This window comes from Hypanus sabinus, chromosome 11, assembly GCF_030144855.1.
Source record: "Hypanus sabinus isolate sHypSab1 chromosome 11, sHypSab1.hap1, whole genome shotgun sequence".
Taxonomy (NCBI): domain Eukaryota; kingdom Metazoa; phylum Chordata; class Chondrichthyes; order Myliobatiformes; family Dasyatidae; genus Hypanus; species Hypanus sabinus.
This window is the reverse complement of record NC_082716.1, coordinates 94,979,488-94,999,065: the sequence shown is the minus strand read 5'-3', so window position 1 is coordinate 94,999,065 and position 19,578 is coordinate 94,979,488. Positions and strand designations below refer to the sequence as shown.

Below are 19,578 nucleotides of genomic sequence, written 5' to 3'. Positions count from 1 at the left end.
ATTGATAGCCTGAATTGAAATTAACCTGAATAGGCACAATTTTCAGAGTGTTGGTGGATGTCAATATGATAATAATACTAGAATGTCATGGGAACGGAATAAGCCATTCAACCTTGCAAGATAAGTATGCCATTTTACAAGATAATTGATGATCTTTGTCAATACCACTTTCCTATTCTATCCCCATTTCCTTTGAGTCCTTTGTTATTCAGAAACCAATCTGTTTTAAATAAAATCAATGATTGAGCTTCCATAGTCTATAAAGAATTCCCAAGATCCACCTCTCAGAGCATCCAAAGGAATTTCTCCTCATTTCAGTTTTAAATTATTTTGAGACTATGACCCCCTAGTTCTAGAATCCATAGCCCAGAGGAATATTCTCCTCACATCTACCCTGCTGAATCCTCAAAATCAACGGCACAGGTTCTGAGTGAGAAAGACATGTCCAAATGAAACAGATTGGATTGTAATAGTGACAGATTCAATATCCTTGCAAATTACAGTTGGGAAGGTTTACACTTCAACAGCAGGACGATTGGAACCCAATGACAATTTTAGAACACTGATAGACGTAACAATACAGGAGGAGGAGCCCTGATGACAGGTTCATTTCCTTCCATAGATGCTGCCTCACTGCTGAGTTCCTCCAGCGTTTCGAGCACATTGCTCAAGATTTCCAGCATCTGTTTGGCTCATGGTAGAGGATTATTAAACAAACCTCCAAGCCAGAAGGTGGGTTCACAAGGAAACAAAAGTCGGGCAAAAAGTTTAGCAAAGTTTCTAGAGATCGTGTTAGCCTTTAAAAATGAGTTTTTTAAAAGCTAAGTTACTTGAGCAAAGTCAATGTGATTTGTTAAGAGAAAGCCGCAAGAAGCTAACATTTGAAATATTTTTGAGAGGCAATGAGGAGTGTTAGTAAGTTAGTAGGGTGTTGGCCTACATGGTATTTAATTTATATGTGTATAACATGCTGTCAAGTTTCACTGCTAATGTAATGGCCTTTCTGTAATGTTTCACCACTAATGTAATGGCTTCTCTGTAGTGTTTCATTGCTTATGTAATGGTTTCTCTGTAGCAGCAATGTTTGGGATATAACTAGAGATAACTGGGCTTTGGAATGTGTGCTATCCAATGAGAGGGATGTTGTTCTTCCTTGTGGGTGTGGGAGCAGGGATTTCAGGGTCTTTTGGATGAGGAGAGAAGACACAAATGAGAGAGTTGGTAGACCACCGGATGGAGTGGACTTGGAGCCAAGGGTCGACTACACTCGGAGGAGGTCAATGGGGAACAAATGAACCGTGAGCTCCAACGTTGCACATTAGACTGTTTCATGAGAATGGTCCCTTTTCTTTTTTTGTTTCTGTACTAACCATATAGTCAAATTAAGAATTATAAAGCTCAATCATTTAATTGCATATTATGTACTGCTTATTATTTCGTGGTACTGATTTGTAACAGGGGACACATTGCGCAACATCCATCCAAACAAAATTTCTTAAGTTTGGCCATGCCGAGGGCTGTCTTCTCCTAGGTTAAGTCACTAGCCAAACCAAGAGTTACAATTGTGGGGGCTCGTCTGGGATTTGAACCAGGGACCTCTTGCACCTGAAGTGAGATTCATACCCCTAGACCAAAAGGGCCCATTCCCATGAAACAATTTGAGCTCATGGATGCTACAGAGAAACCATTACCTTAGCAGTGAAACCTTGCAGTGCATTACATATGTGCTAAACTGAATGGAAAAGCAACACCCTGCGAGATCCAATGAAAATGACAAATTAGACAAAAAACATCTGCTTAGTCATCAACAGGAGTTTTCATATCTGGCAAGATCTCTGCAATAGAATTCCACAAAGCTCAATGGTAAACCTCTTGTTTTTCATAACTTGGACAAATGTAGGAACTGTGACAAAGAAATACACCCGATACCAAAATTGTCAATGTAGTAATTATCACTGAGGAAGATGTTCCTTGCTACAGGAAAGTACCAAAAATATGGTTATGTGGGTAAATCAAATTCAACATGAAAATGTGCATGTTGGTGAATTTGTGGAGGTTAAACAAGGTAAAGAGATGCATGGTAAGTAATTTATTATTGTCACATTCACTGAGAGACAGTGGAAGCATTTGTCTTGCATACTATTCATACAGATACAATCATTACAACAATGCATTGAGGAACTGCAAACAATAACAATGCATTGAAAACAATAACAGAGTGCAAAATATAGTGTTACTGTCAAAGAGAAAGTGCAGTGTAGGTAGACAATTAGGTGCAAGGTCATAATGCGGTAGATTGTGTAATTAAGAGTTCGCCTAATCATACTGAGGTACTATTCAATAGTTTTACAGCAGCAGAATAGAAGCTGTCCTTGAGCCTGCTGCTTGCCATGAGCTTTCATGCTTTTGTAACTTTCCAATGGCAGGGGGAAAAGAGAATATATCTAAGGTGGGTGGAGTATTTGATTATGCTAGCTGCTTTACTAAGGCAGCAAGAACTGTTGACAAAAAAAATGGAAGTGAGACTAATTTCTGTGATATATTCAGCTATATACACAACTCTGCAGTTTCTTGTGGTTACAGGCAAAATAATTGCTATACCAAGTTGTGATGCCTCTAAGTACGATACTCTCTATGGTGCATCATTAAAGATTGGTGAGGAACAAAGGGGACGTCAAATTTCTTTAGCCTCCTGAACATGTAGAGGCAGAGGCACTATTGAGCTTTCTTACTCCTGATGTTACCATTGTTGGACTAGGATGATGTTCACTCCTAGGAACTTGAAACTCTCAACCCTCTCCACTGCAGCACTATTTATATAAATAGGAACGTGTGCAGCACTCTTCTTCCAGCTGTTTTTTTTTTGCTGACAGTGAGAGAAAGGTTACTGTCATTACACCATGCACTAGGCTCTCCATCTCCTTCCTGTTCCCTGATTTAATGCCGTATGAGACAAGGTCCATTATGGTGGTATCATCTGCAAACTGGTAGCAGTCTGGAGTGTATACAGGGAGCAGAGCAAGGAGCTGAGGATACTGCCTTGTGGAGAACCAATGCTGAGGACAATTATGGTGGAGGTGTTGCAGCCCATCCTTAATTATTGTAATCTATTGATTAAGAAGTCAAAGATCCATATGCAAAGGGAGATGTTGAGTCCCAGGACTAGGAATTTGGAAATGATTTTGCTTGGAATTATAGCACTGATTAAGGAGTTGTAGTCAATAAACAATTATCTAACATAAATGTCTTCACTGTCCAGATGCTCCAGATATGAGTACAATGAGATGAGATCTGCCGTAGACCTGTTTCAGCCATATGAGAATTTTAACAGGTTGAGGTTGTCGAGGAGGCTGGAATTAATGCATGCCATGACTAGCGTCTTGAGGCACTTCATGATGGTGGATGTCAGAACCTCCAGCAGTAGTCATTAAGGCATGAGCAGGGGGAAACTTTGGTGAATGTTCACAGACCTGACTATTCAGTGATTTGTGCCAAGAAATTACATGAACTGGCAATGCAGGATTCAATATGAAACTCTGAGGACTTATTGTGCAAATTTCATCAAATTTGAGTTTTGATTTTTCATCAAATTGATTCATTTTGATTCAATTTTTCAAATTTTGAATTTTCATCAAATTTGATTCTTAACTAGAATTTTTTAAACAGTGTAAAATTCTCCAAACTAGTCACAATTCCAAGTGAACCATCACTTGGAATTAAACATTAAAACATCAATTGAATTTTACACCTAACAATACTATGATTTTCAGAGCAAAACTTCAAGAAATGCAGTTTACAGAACAATTAATGACAGTTGATTCCTACTAAATATCTCAAATGATTTCTATCCCACTTTTTACTCTCGTGTTTACCTTTACTCCTCCCTTCAGAGAGATTTCAGATCTCTCATGAAGTAACATTTCTCTAGAGACCTGATGAGCTGATTTCAAGACCTTGATTAATTCCACACACTCTAAACATAATTGGGTACCCAAGGTAAATGATGAAATCAGAATTCATCTGCCAGCACTCTGTGATTCACTATGCTCAAGTATTAGTCTACTGCCCCATATAATATCACATCACAAACATCATCTCAGATGAAGTTTTGAATATTATAACCATCATCCACTACATCCTTCCATTATAACCTTATGTGATTATATTTTAAATTTCCTCCATGCTCTTCTTAGAGCAGTGACACTGGTAAAATATAATCCCACAGTGTTTAAATCTTCCAAGAAGCCATTCCTCATCTATAAGCCGTTAGTAAAAGCTATAGGCTATTAACTATGGAGAGCTCCAGTCTGAATCTCTCCTTATTCTCACCTACCATCCACACAAATACAGCTTCCAAGTTAATAAATAATAGCAGCAGAACAAAAGAATTATTTTCTCCTCTCTTTAATTCAGAATCTGGCCAATTTTTAGATCATAAATGTTGTAGAAAACAGAGTAACAACAGAAAATTAAGAATAAATAGATCCTACTCATATTAAGATGTGTGGCTAGTGAGGTGAATTAACTATACATAATTCATATTATGTTGAAAAAAAATGAAGTTATCCACTTTGGATAAATATAAACATCAAATACTTGCATATATTTTTCTAATATTAAAATACTGGGAAAGTGTTCACATTCAAAGACATCTAGGAGTCTTTTACAGACACAATGGGAGCTAAGAAGCAATAATGCAAAGCTATTAGGAAGACCAATTATTGCCTTTTATTGTAAAAGATTTAAGTACATGAGTACAGATGTACTTTACCATACTTGTTCCGGCATTTGCTGGTCTCTAATACGAAGAAAGTTTGAGCAAGGCTAGGCCTTGTTTCTTTACAGTTTAAAACAATGAGAGAGACCACATTGAAACATACAAAATTCTTAAGGCCAGGCTGGGAAGGCTAAAACTAATGCCCATATCCCCAAATAACAGGCATACCGTTTAGGATTGAAATGAAGAGAAACTGCCTCTCTTGGAAGGTGACTACATGGTAGGCTCAAACTCAGTGGGCTCTGTATTTGATTCATTGATTTCATTAAAAACTGAGATTGGTAATTTTTTGTACATTGGAGCAATTCAAGGTAAGAGCATGAAAATAGATGAGTAGATCACCCATGATTCTATAAAATTCTGGAGTGAGCCAAAGGGCCAATGTACCCATAATTTTAAGCATCAGATTACATCAGCTAATAGCAGAAGCTCTGAGGTTCCTACTCTGGAATGCACTAGTTATCTTCATTAGCTGGGATAGTAGAGTAATATATGTCAACACAAGTACAAAACATGAATTTTTTCCAAAGAGTTCAATGTTTTTAATTTATTGGCCATTGTTCCTTTCAAAATACATGTGATGACTACAATCTGATAGACAACAAAATAACCTAATTTATTCATGTATCTGTACTATGGAGAAACAGACCCTTCAGTTCACAATGAAAAACTAATTCTATCTGCCTGTGTGTGCCCATCACCCTACCTTTCATTTTCTGTCTGAGCATGTGCCTATCTAAATACTGCTATCGACCTGCTTCCAGTACTTCCCCTGGTAGCACTCTCTGTGTAAAAAGAACATTTGGATTCAGATACATTTATTAATCACATGTACCATACATTGAAACATACAGTGAAATGTGTCATTTGCATTAACAAACAACACAACCCAAGGATGTGCTGGGGCAGCCCGCAAGTGTCACCACACAATCTAGCACCAACATAGCATGCCACCCATTTTCACAGAACATACAAGCAACAACAAACCAAGCCCTTACCTCCCTCCCACCCACCCATGCACACAAATGGACAAGTCTTCTAATTCCAGGACAGGCCTCCTAAATCTCCTTTAAGCTTTCTCCGATCACTTTAAAGCTACGTTTTCTTATATTTGACATTTCCCACCTAGAGAAGACTAACTATGTAACTCATCTATGCCTCTCATAATTTTATGTATTTCTGTCAAGTCATCCTTTAGCATCTGATGTCCAGAGAAAACAATCCAAGTTTTATCTAACCTCACCTTTTATCCATGCAACATCCTGGTGAACTTCTCCACCCTCTCCAAAGCTTCCACATCCCTCCTGTAATATGGCATCCAGAATCACACAAAATATGCCAAATGTGGTTGTACAAAGGTTTTAAAGAATTGCAAAATAATTTCCTGACTTTTATACTCAACTCCTGACTGATGAAGGTACTCTAGTTAGTGACCAAACTTTACAGTACATAACTTGTCTCATTCAAATCAATGCTATGTTCATGTTATTGTGTATTCTGATATCACTTTAGTTCTCTGCTGTACTCAAAACTCTGTTATACAGTATTCAGCACCTAATTTCATACTGAATAAACAGTTTATAGCCTCTCCCACTAAGCAGCATTTTGCCAAGATCATAAATAGATTGCTCCACTATGGGCTTCGATCACTATCTGCCTCATTCAAACATTTCAATTAACAATGGGAAATAGTAGACATGAAGCAATTTGCCACAGAACTCAAATTACTGAAAGTTTAAACCTGAATTGAAATTAATGTTACTGTTAAAATATCGTTCTGCAATGATTTCTGGTTAAATTATTCAAGCTAATGTTAGAAGTTATTTGGGGCCAAATGAAATAACAAATGATATTGTTTTGCTACTCTATTATCAACAACTTTTTCTGCTCCAAGTTACACTTCATAAGCAGAATACAGACTTAAAGCCAAACACTAAATAAGGAGCAATTCTAAGATACTGAGGGGAATGAAGAGACTGAGCTCAGCTTTTGGACAATGAGATGCTAATAAAGGACCAGTACTCAATGGAAAGGCACTGTTATGGTGCCATTTTAACTTACAATGCCTGGTGAATAGGTAATGCAAGCACATTTTTGAATTCCCATACTTCCCAGTTCACATAAGTCATCACTAATTAAAATTTCATATTCCAGAAAGAAAGAATCCAAAAGACTTATTCAACAGCAGAGACACCCAACATATCTAATATCATTAAATTATTTAATATGGTACTGGCTCAATTTTTTTTGAATGGCTGTGACTAAACCATAGAATCCCATCATCATCTACAAGAGTGTCTAAACAGTGCTATTGAAAATTCATCATTGTGGAGCTCAGTTTGTTCAAACATGTATAAACAAGACACTTGGAAAATACATCTCGTCACTTGAGACTTGAGAGCTGAGGTGCCAGTTGGTAAAAGTGTGTACACAGCTGCTGAACTTTCACCAGATAAAAAGTAAGAATAATTATAGGGCAAGGATCTTTATTGCTTATGGAAACAAAACTACCATCTCTACCAGGGTACAGCATTTAATTATTTAGCTATATAATGAAAAGTAGGCCCTTCCAGTCCTTGATACCATGCCACACCAGCAACTCCTGACAAATCCAATTAACCCTAATCACAAGACAATATATATTAACCAATTAATCTACCTGGTACACTTTTGGACTGTGGGAGGAAACTGGAGGACCCAGAGAAAATTCACCCATTCCACAGGGAGGATGTACAGAGACTCCTTACAGAACAGTGCCAGAACTGAACTCCGGACTCTGGAACACCCCTAAATGTGATAGGGTTGCACTGTTATGCTACCATGGTATAGAACAAAGTAGTAAAAATTCTGGAAGTCATTACCAAAACTAACTGTCCCAAAATCTTCAAGTATCCCATACTATACTGCAAAAATGCAGTGAAACTTCTGTTTTTATTTCTAACATTGACCAACATTCTTTGCTGCTGCAAAACAACAAAGTTCATGATATATGTCAATGATAATAAGACCAAGCCTGATTCTGAGATTAGTAATAAAGGCCATCAGTGTGATGATTATAGGTAATAATCCAATTTCAGGTTTCAGCCAAATAAACCACAAGCTCAAAGAATTGCTAACATCATCTGAACTCTCCATGTAAATCGTAAGCAGTGATAAAAGCATCCCTAAACACTTATTTTCCAGCTACTGGTGAATTATGAAGGCATCTTCCTCTCTATAATTATCTTTTGTATAAACTACTACTGTCTGTAATTCTGTTCCTCAAATTGAATGATCCTTCATCCCAAATAAGACCTGGAATTTACTCAGATATTTGGAAAAGTAGATTACCATTATGTACAATCCAACAACTGTGTTTATATAGCATTTCCAGTGTTAACATGTCCACACCATCCTTACACATCTGGCGAAGATGCTTATGTGAAAATGCTGTTCTTGGACTACAGTTCAGCATTCAACACCATAAATCCTTCCAGGCACGACAAAATGCTCTGAGACCTTGGCCTTCACCCTGCATTGTGTAGCTGGATCCTGGACTTTCTGTCAGATCGCTGGCAAGTGGTAAGAGTGGGTTCCCTTGCCTCTGCCCCTCTAACTCTCAACATAGGTGTCCCTTAGGCTATGTCCTAAGCCCCCTCCTTTACTCTCTGTATACCCAGGGCAGCACAGTTGTACTGTTAGCATAACACAATTACAACACTAGTGACTCGGGATCAGTTTCAGTAAGGAGTTTGTACGTTCGCGCTGTGACCATGTGGGTTGCCTCCAGGTGTTCTCACATTCCAAATACATATGGGTTAGTAGAAACACTAGAGATCAAATGACTAAAATGGTAGCCATTGCAAAATGAAAGAGGCATAAAAGGCAAGCTAGACTTGATGTTGATGTTTTTTATTCTCTTAATGATTAATATTTGTTCTAATTTATTTCCACGAAGAACAGTTTTCCAAGACTCTGCATACTCTCATAGAATGACAACTACTATTGCAGCCAATGCAGAATTTTGGTTACCCTACAATGGATGGAAACAAGAGAAAACTCAAAGTTATGTCAAGTATTAAAAGTCTTTAAAATTTTTAAAAGTCAAGGCAACGGTAATGGAACATAAGCAGGATTCATGTGCTTCAGGCACCTCTCTGCTGGTTGTACTTAACTGCGAAAAAGAAACTAAATGAATCTACTCAGGTTCTAATTCTCTTATTTTGAACTATTTCATGTGGAAATACAAGCAGTCCATCTGCCTCATACAAACCACTTTGTTACACTGTTACTTGTTAGTTTTGTTCTTAAATGTTATGCTCTGTACTTAATGCAAATAATTGCAAAACCATTTCACATTATTTTGGAAGGTATGGTGAAATTATGAATGATAACAGAATGATAAAATGAACCTGGCATTAGAACAATCATAGCTTTATAAATTGCTGAATTATAAATAACTGCATAGTCAAGTCTGGCATACCTAATTAACACATACATGTGCATTAGTGATCAAGTCAAATGCACTTACAAATGTTGTTTTGGTGAAATCTAATCATATCCCATAGTTATTTGCATATCTTGCCCCAACATATTTTTATAAAAATACTTGCAAATTTCTTCCCTTTCAATCATTTTGTATCCCAATCCCAACTCACACTGCCTCAACAGGTTGTAAAATACATGGGCATCAACAACACAGTTCCAACATTACATTTCTTTTTGTCACAGAGAAAACTGAAACAGCCCTTCAGCCCATCAACTCAGACCCATCATTAGATATGCATTTTAGCCCTACCCGTTATTCTCCTTACATTCCCATCAATTTACCCCTGTATTTGACTAGTCATCTGCACAATAGGAATAACTTATATTCTTCAGTTAACCTGCACATTTTGGGAATGTACCAGGAATAGAGAAATGGCACCATTTTGCTGACTGCATTGTAGGAGGTCAGGAGTGAATCTGGGTCACTAGAGCCAATAGGCCACAGTTCCACGAGCTTCATCACTCTACCTCTCAACAAACGTACTACACAAAAGGGTGCTGAAAACAGATTCAATGACTTTAAGTAGGAATCAGATTTGCAAGGAAAAATCAAGAAAACAGAATTAAAGGACAACTATTTTAAAATGCCAGCGCAAGCTTAATAGATGAAATGGGCGATCTAATTCTATTATACCGTTCAACTATTGAATATAATTTTGTTTTCACGGTTAACAGAAGCAGGACTGTGGCTGAATAGCCCTAACTAGGGTCAGGAAAAATCAACCACAGGATCTCTGCTTCACTACATTCAATATAAAGACTTCGTCAGTTTTCATACTATTGCAGTGACTGCATTTCAAGTATTTAATTAACTGTAAAATACCCTGGGTGTACTGAAGGGGGCATGAAAAACACCATATAAATGCAAAAGTCATTAATTTCTTTATTTTTCTTCAAATTTCAACAAAACATCAGAAATCTCCAATGCACAACACAACTGATATTGCAATATAACAATATATCTGCAATACTGAGAAATGTTACACTGTGAAATTCAACTTCATTGATATTTTCAACTTGTATTAAAACTACAAAATACTCATCAATAGCACATTATTGCAATTACAAATGATATTGATGTTCATCACTCTTGCACCCTTCAGCATTACCTGTAATCCTCATGCAATGTCACATCACCCTTGCACCCCCACCTATCATTCTCCTGTTACCCTCAGTTTGCAAATCAGCCCTCACTGCCTCTGCATGCTTACCTATTGTACTTACAATAACCCCCATTAAGCATTCTTGTCAGTTTTGCATCTCATTTAATATTCCTGTCACTTTTAACATAGTAAGTGTAAATGGAGTGTTGACATTGGCGTAGACTCAGTGGGCTAAAGGAACTACTTCTGTACTTTGTCCCCATCCTTCAACCTCTTAATGTGCCTCTCCATCCATTTGTTCCTCTATCACTTTCACCCATAACCCACCAGTCTCCTGTCATTTATGAATCCTCTACACTGCCCATCACCCATGTTGGTAGCCATCATAAGCCACCCTTAAACACTATACATTATCCCACCATCAACATTTAACCACTAATCCTTCACCCCCATCACTTTTGCCCCTCACCTGTCATCCCATTACCCTTGCCACCACTCATCACTGTTGTCCCACAATGTGTCACCTTTACCCACCATCCCAACACTCTCATTCCTTAACCTTCATTCCATTACATGGACCCCTATCTGTCAGGCCCATCAGCACTGCTCACTCATCTGCCTGTCATCTTCACCCTTACCCAGTCAACTACACCCTCACCCAATTGTTACCCATAACCCCAGGGGCCTTTACTTCACTTTTACCTCAACTTGCCACCCTACAACTCCCTACAACCCTTACTCCCTCCTTCACGTCACCCCCACCTTCCCCTGCATCCCCCCAACTATCACCCTGTCACTCTTGTCCATTACTACTTGCACCATTATTCATCACCTAGCCCATTCTTGCCCTCTACCCATTCTACCACCACGCCCATACTTGCCAGTCACCCTCACCCCTGCCCGTTACACTTGCCCACCAGTTACACTTGTGCCCCTACCCGTCACTCATTCCAGTTCATTGGGGCCCTGGCTATCACTTTTCCTGGTTCACCCACTCTCTTCCTTACCCGACTTTTTAACCCATTACTCTTCTCACCTTCTTCCTCCCGTCGCTGTTTACCCTCATAGCGTTCGTCAATGCCCACTATTTTTCAACATCCCCGTACTCTCTTCTTGCCCGTCTTGCACCTTCTCTTCATCACCTTCAATTTCTCGCTTGCCTCCGTCTCCCTTTCCCCTGATACGAGTTGTCCCCAGTGTTATTAACCCATCCACCCCTGCCCGTCCGGCTCAGTACTCACCTCATACTGGATGTACTGTTTGCGCCATTCCGGCGTGATGTGCGCTGATAAATGTTCGGCAAATTTCATGATTGGTGGAAGATAGTTCTTTTTAAATTTGAAAAATCCAGCAGTGACTTCGGGACCCGCTAACTAAACACCATTACTGAGCGAGAGATAGCAGTTCACTCCGCGAGTCGTCGTTAACAGTGCTGCTTCCTCCCTCACACGGACACAGACAGCGACTGTCTACCAATGATCCGCCATCTTACTGACAATACACTCATCAGTGATCGCGCATGTTCTCGCTGGGCGGGCGGGCGCGAGCGTGTGAGGGCGCGCGCGCACACCGCCCCCTGCCGGTCGGTGCGTCAACGCCTGCGACCCTGGAGAGAGTCACGCTGCAGCGGCGGGCGGTGCATAGCACCTGTTCTGGTTTAGTGCCGCCCCGCCCGGGTCTCCGAGCGGTTGCCGGGAAGCCGCCGGAGCGTCGGGCTCGGGCGGTCACTTTTACTGTGTTTTCTTATTGTTTTATATTTATATATATATATAAATTGAATTAGTTTGCTGCTTGCTGCCCAGGGGGATGGCAGCCTTAATTCAAGTCCCCCTGGGCAGCAAGCAGCAAAGTAAATGAAGGAAATACAACATAATGGAAAAGTGAAGCAAAAGTTTACTTTTTTTAAATGTTTCATTGATAGGATAATTTCTAGCTAAAACAGCCAGCAGGAAAAATACTAGATTTTTTTTTGTTACAGAGAATGAAGAAGCAGCATTCAGAGGCGCCAACAACGTTTCAGAGCAAGGCACCAGGTGCATAGTAGTCCCACCTACATGTTCCCCTTGCACCATCCTGACTTGGAAATATATCACCCATCCTTCTCCACTGGGTGTAAATACTGGAATTTCTTCCCAGGCAATACTATAGGAGCACTTTCAGCAAAAGCAAAGACTGAGATGTTAGCTTACCACCACTTTCCTCAAAGGTAACATAGAAAAGTCATAGATGCTGGAAATTTTATCTATCTGTAACAATATGATGTGACAACAATATCTATTTATGAAAGCTTTAAAATCAAACAGCACTCTCAAAATATCACAAAGGTGTCCTATTGGATAAGAAAGGAATTGGATTAGGCACGTCTCCAACTCTTCCATGTAAAGGTAAGAAAGGACTTGCTGTATTAAAACTGGGGTATTAAATAAAATATTTATCTGGTCATATCTTGAAAAATCTATTGCCCATATCAACCACATTGCAGTCATCCTAGAGTAAGTAGGGATAAGTAAACCTAAGTGAAGCTTGGTAAACCAGATGGGCTTTCATGACAACTGGTTGTTTTACTGGGATGTGTTTAACTAAAGTTAAATTGAAATTATGTCTCTGCATCATTAACCCAGGTCAATAGAATACCAGTCTAGCAATTTAGTGTGATGAAGGGTCTGGGCCTGAAACGTCTGCTCTTCACTCTTTTCCATAGATGCTGCCTGGTCTGCTGAGTCCTCCAGCATTTTATGTATGTTAGTTTGAATTTCCAGCATCTGCAGATTTTCTCGTGGTAGCCTGGTAATTTAACCACCTTGTTGTTCAGGCACAGTTATGATTATCCAGAGGAGAAGAAACAAAATAAAATGCTGGAAACCTTTTGCTATGTTAAGATAATTATTTAGGATGAGGGTGAAGAAAGTGGAGACAAAGCTTGTACATTCAGGAAGGTAGCATGCGTCTTCCCCATCTGGTTCTGTCACCAGCATTCTCCAGAAGTTTTATTTATCTGAGTATCACCTTGTTAGGTTTTGTAACTTCAGAACATTAAACTAATTCAAAGGAAGACATGGGAGTCTGGGAATGCAGGTCTACAAGTTTACTTTAAGCAAAGCGCGCTCTTATCACATTGTAGCGAGATGAAGTATGCAAGTCATGTATTTATATGTATAACCCATAATGGATTTTTTAACTGAACAAGAATATTTAATCAACCAATATATCTATACAAGATTGTTTAAATATAACTAATATTAAATACATAACACTCCTCCCTGCTTAGCTATAACTTCCAACAAAATGGAAAATGCATCTCAACTATATACACAGAATACTAGTTAACACAACTACTATATATAGGCATTCAGGCCTAAATATTTAATCATCCTGGAGGATTTCTTACTCTTGTGCGATTATGTCTTTCCTGACAAGGGATATCACTCTCCTTGTGGCTGTGAAACAATCTTGGGTGTGGGGCCTCCTCCATGGTGATTGTGGGAGTTGACAATGAAACCACATTAAGTAGTTCTTACAATGGTAGCCACCTTTCTTCTTCTTACCTAAGTATAACTGAAAACTTAAATACACAACACACCTAAAGGAATAAAATGCTGAAATCACTGAAGCAGCACAATAAGCAATGCAAATGGAAACAGAAAATTGAAAAGGGATATTGAAAGATTTTGTGAAAGGAAAAAAGAGTGAACATGAAGATGAGGTTATTTACTTTCAGTTTCAGAAAAGATAATTCTCTAAATTATGAGAGAACACTGATAAGTGGACATATTTAAGGGACCTCAGAGAAAGAGCATTGCAAAGTACTGAAGGCTGGAGGATGGCCACAAAATAATAAACAAATTGGTTGATGGGTTGTACACTGTATCCCTGATAGTGTAGGACCACCTCCATGTAAATGTTGACATTGGGTTTTCTTGTAAAAGGTTTTAGGATGAGATATGAACTCATGACCTTTAAATTCAACACTAGATGTATTTGATATTGGCATAAAAAGTTCTTTTGATCTCTCAATCGTTCTGATATACATCCTGTTACATACCTTACTACATTTTATCATGCTGACACCAATCTAACTAAAATACATTCCATGTGTAACATTAGATCAATTGACTACATAAACAGTAACAGGTGAAGATGATATAATAGCAATTACAGAGTTGTGAGTTCAGCATGACCAGGACGAGGAAGTCAATATCTCAGATAATTAAAGGTTCCAAACAAACAGGCAAAAAGTGAAAGGAATTTGGGTGGCTTTGTTGATCAAAACTTACATGGTGCTGAATAATCAAAAAATGCTGTAGATTCAAGGTTGCATAATGCCATTTCCTGCACAAGTAAAGGAGAACAAAATAATTGTTACTCTGAATTGGATGCAGCACAAAAAACACAAAAGTAGGATTATTAATACTACTAGATCAGAATACTACTACTAATTAGTATTATTACTACTACTAGATCAATACAAGATAAAGAACACAAAATAATTTAAAACAACAAAATAAATATAAATACATAAAATAGCTTATATACATAGACTGATGGTATGTCCATAAAGTGACATGAGGCTGTACATAAGGTGACTGACAGGAAGTCATAAAGTAGTGGTGGAGTTACTAACGGGAAAGGAGATACAAGTAGGAGTTGTCTATAGGTCCCATGATGTTGGTTCACAAAAGGACAAAGTGATGAAATAACAATAAAAGTTGAAACTACAATTCTTATGGGTGATTTTAATTTGCATATTGATTTGTCTAATTAAACAATTCAGGGTACATGGAAGAGGTTTTTTTAAGTGTGAAAGGGATTGTTTCTTAGAGCAGAATGCTATATAAACTACCCAGAAGCAGGCTACTTTAGGTTTGATCATGTGTAATGACATTGAAGTAATAAAAATATTGCTGTTTGGAATTTATGGGAAATTAGTTGTCACAATGTGGTAGCTGTCTGGATGCAGTGTGTAGTTGAACACCCATGATCATTATAGGGAACATTGGTGGGGGGGGGGGGCTTCTTCACGCAGAGGGTGGTGGGAGTGTGGAATGAGCTGCCAGATGAAGTGGTGAATGTGGGCTCACTTTTGACATTTAAGAAAAACTTGGACAGGTACATGGATGAGAGGGGTTTGGAGGGATATGGCCCAGATGCGGATCAGTGGGACTAGGCAGAAAAATGGTTCAGCACAGCCAGGAAGGGCCAAAAGGCCTGTATCTGTGCTGTAATGTTCTATGATCCATAACTAATGTCCTCAAATAAGGGCAATTTCAAAGGTCTGAAGTTGTCCAGAGTGGACTGAATAAATAGGCCAAAAGATAGTTCAGTACATGAGCAGTGAAAGATTTTGAAACAGCTAGTCCATTAAGTTCAGCAGAAATTTGTCCCAGTAGGAAAAAGGGATTCCATGATCTACCATGAAGGATGTGGAAGCTAGTGAGTTCAGGGATAGGAACATTGGAGCTTATTAATACTACTAAGGAGTGTTGGAGTTCTTGAAACATGTAATGGTTGATAAATCCCTGGGTGCTGACTAGGTGTAACCTTGTACTTAGATGAAAGAAGAGAGAAGATTATTAGGGCCTCAGTAAGTAACTTCATTTGCCATAGGTGATCCAGTGAAAAATGTGGATTATTAATGCTGTGCCTTTATTTAAGAAGGCCAACAGGAATAAGTCAGGGAAGTAGTGGGTGGGAAAGTCAGTGGGAAAATTATTTGAAAGGATTCTGAGGGGCAGAATGTATTTGTATTTATAAAGGCAAGGACTCATTGGCAATAGTCAACACGTTCTTTTCCGTGGGAAATCACGTCTTGTGAATTTGATAGAGTTTTTTGAGAAACTGACCAAGAAGATTGATGAGGACATGAAGTTTAACAAGGCATTTAACAAGGTCTCACACAGCAGGATGAGTTAACAAACTAGATGCAAAACTGCTTAGTAGTAGGACATAGAGGGTTGTGGATAAAGGGTAAGTTTTCAGCCTCAAGGCCTGTGACTGGCTGAGTAAAGTTGGTTCCACTATGGTTTACCATATATATTAACAACTTGGAAGAGAATGTAGCTGGTATAATTAGTAAGTTTGCAGATGACACCAAAACTAGTTTGTACTGGACAGTAAAGAAGGCTGACCAAGGTTATAGCAAGATGTAGAACAACTTGGAAAGAGAACAAGGGAATGGCAGATAGAATTTAACTGGGACAAGTTAGAAGTGATACATCTTTCTGAGAAATGAAACCATGGCAGGACATACATAGTTAATGGCAGGACCCTGGAGAGTACTGTTAAGGTACAAGTACATCATCATCATCATCATCACGTGCCTTGTCATATGATGTAACAATCATGGTCTCATAACCTCTCCAACGTAGATTGGGAGACCGCTTCACCAAGCATCTACACTCCATCTGCCAGAACATGCAGGATCTCCCAATGGCCACCCATTTTAATTGGACTTCCCATTTCCATTCCAATATGTCTATCCATGGCCTCCTCCACTGTCAGGATAAGGCCACACTTAGGTTGGAGGAATAACACCCAGCTTGTATTCCATTTGGGTAGCCTCCAATCTGATGGCATGAACATTGATTTATCAAACTTCCAGTAGTGCGTCTTCCCCAACCCCCCTTCACCATTTCCCATCCCTTTGTCCCTCTCTCATCTTATCTCCTTGCCCACCCATCACCTCCCACTGGTGCTCCTCTTCCCCCCCCCATTTTTTTATTTCTTCCATGGCCTTCTGTGTCTTTCACCAATCAATTTTCTAGCTCTTTGCTTCATCCCTCTTCCTCCAAGTTTTAACCTGTCCCCTGGTCTTTCTCTCTCTGCTCCCCACCTTTCAAATCTACTCCTCAGCTTTTTTTCTTCAGTCCTACCTGATACACCATCAATAACTCTGAGACGTGGGTTAAGGTAGGCTTTTATTGGCTGGAAGAAAGCACAAGCAGCAAGTGACTACCACACAACATCCTTGAGACTGAGGAAGGGTCTGTGCCTCCAATCACCTTTATACCGGGGTCTGTGGGAGGAGCCACAGGAGCAGTCAGCGGGGCGGGGGGCGTGTCCAGACAGGTATGTGTAGTTCACCACATTCACTCCCCCCCCCCTTTTTTTAAAAGAGAGTCCCCATGGGACGAAGTTTCTTACAAGTATATATACAGGTTAAGTCTGTCAGGTGGTTGAATCTGTCGCTGCGATCTACATAGCACTGGCTGTGATTGCACAGGTGCTGGTGGTTGTGCTGGTTCCGGCCTGACTGGAGGTGTCAGCCCACTAGGCGTCAGTGATCCCTCATGCGTGTGCAAGGCACCCGGTATGGGAGTGTCGTGAGGAGTCTGTGTAGGGCTTGGTGCGTGCGGTGTCACCTCGGGTACAGGGTTCATAGTTACTGTGGAGTGTTCGGGGTAGTGGTCTGCTGCTCCTGCAGGCGCCAGGTCACGGACGGATATCATGTCCTCCCGCCCATCAGGTAAGACCACGTAGGCATACAGGGGGTTCACATGTAGTAGGTGAACCCTCTCAACCAGCGGGGAGTATTTATTGCTCCTCGCATGTTTCCGGAGCAGCACTGGCCCTAGGGATGTCAGCCAAGCTAGTAGGGTGGTCCCAGTGGCAGACTTCCTGGAAAAGAGAATAGGCGCTCGTGAGGGGTGGCATTGGTGGATGTACATAACAGAGAGCGGATGGAGTGGAGTGCCTCAGGGAGGACCTGCCATTGAGAGACCAGCAACCCCTTTGACTTAAGGGCTAAAAGTGTGGCCTTCCACACTGTGGCATTCTCCCTCTCCACCTGTCCATTTCCCCGGGGATTATAGCTCGTGGTCCTACTAGTAGCAATGCCCCTAGCCAGCAGGTACTGGCACAGCTCGTCACTCATAAAGGAGGACCCTCTATCACTGGATATAGCAGAGGTATCTAAACAGAGTGAAGAGCTGGCGCAGGGCTTTCATGACGGACGTGGCAGTGATATCGGGGCAGGGGATGTCAAAGGGGAACCGTGAGCACTCGTCGATAATGTTGAGAAAGTAGGCATTGCGGTCGGTGGAGGAAAGGGGGCCCTTAAAGTCAACACTCAGTCGCTCAAAGGGGTGGGTGGCCTTGATAAGTTGCGCCTTTTCAGGATGGTAGAAGTGCAGTTTGCTCTCAGTGCAGACTTGGCAGTCCCTGGTCATCATCCTGATGTCCTCAAGGGAGTAAGGCAGGTTCCGGGCTTTCACAAAATGCTAAAATCGGGTGACCCCCGGGTAGCAAAGATCTGCATGGAGGGTGTATAGCTGGTCGAACTGCGCGCTGGCACACGCTCCCCAGGATAGGGCATTAGGGGGCTCATTGAGCCTTCCAGGCTATCATAGTTGTAGGTGGAGAGTTCTATTCTCCACCGCAAAATTTTATCATTTTTGATTTTGCCTCGCTGTTGGTTGCTGAACATGAACGCAACTGAGCGCTGGTTGGTCAGCAAGGTGAACCTTTTGCGGGCGAGATAGTGCCTCCAGTGCCTAATAGCTTCCATTATGGCCTGGGCTTCTTTCTCCGCCGTGGAGTGCCGAACTTCAGGGCCTTGAAGGGTACGAGAAAAGATTGCTACTGGCCTGCCTGCCTGATTGAGGGTAGCAGCCAGCGCGAAATCGGAGGCGTCACTCTCTACTTGGAAGGAAAAGGTCTTGTCCACCGCATGCATCATTGCTTTGGCAATGTCCCCTTTAATGTGGCTGAAGGCTGCGCAGGCCTCGGCAGAGAGGGGAAATGTGGTAGACTTGACCGGGGGCAGGCCTTGTCTGTGTAATGAGGGACCCATTGGGCGTAATAGGAAAAGAAGCCCAGGTACTGTCTGAGGGTTCTGAGGGTAGTGGGAAGAGGGAGTTCCAACAGGGGCGCATACGGTTGGGATCAGGACCAATGACCCTGTTCTCCACGACATACCCAAGGATAGCGAGTCGGGTGGTTCCGAACACATACTTGTCCCTGTTATAAGTAAGTTTCAGGGCTTTGGCCACTTGGAAAAATCGTTAGAGGTTGGTGTTGTGATCCGGCCAGTCGTGACCACAGGTGGTGATGTTATCCAGATAGGGAAATGTGGCCTTCAGTTGGCACTGGTCCACCATCCGGTCCATTTCCCTCTGGAAGACAGAGACACCATTTGTGACACTGAAGGGGACGCGCAGGAAGTGATAGAGCCTG

General features: G+C 40.7%; 1 protein-coding gene across 2 annotated transcripts in view; it reads right to left on the bottom strand.

The window, feature by feature from the left end:
• The window catches only part of LOC132402201 (xenotropic and polytropic retrovirus receptor 1 homolog), a 444,705-nt gene extending 432,786 nt beyond the window's left edge, over positions 1-11,919 (bottom strand). For both annotated transcript variants that reach the window (XM_059984917.1, XM_059984920.1), the window contains exon 1: positions 11,649-11,919. In XM_059984917.1, the coding sequence (XP_059840900.1) occupies positions 11,649-11,717 (69 nt within the window). In that variant the 5' untranslated portion in view covers positions 11,718-11,919. The remainder of the gene's footprint in view (positions 1-11,648) is intronic.
• Positions 11,920-19,578: the final 7,659 nt, after the last annotated feature.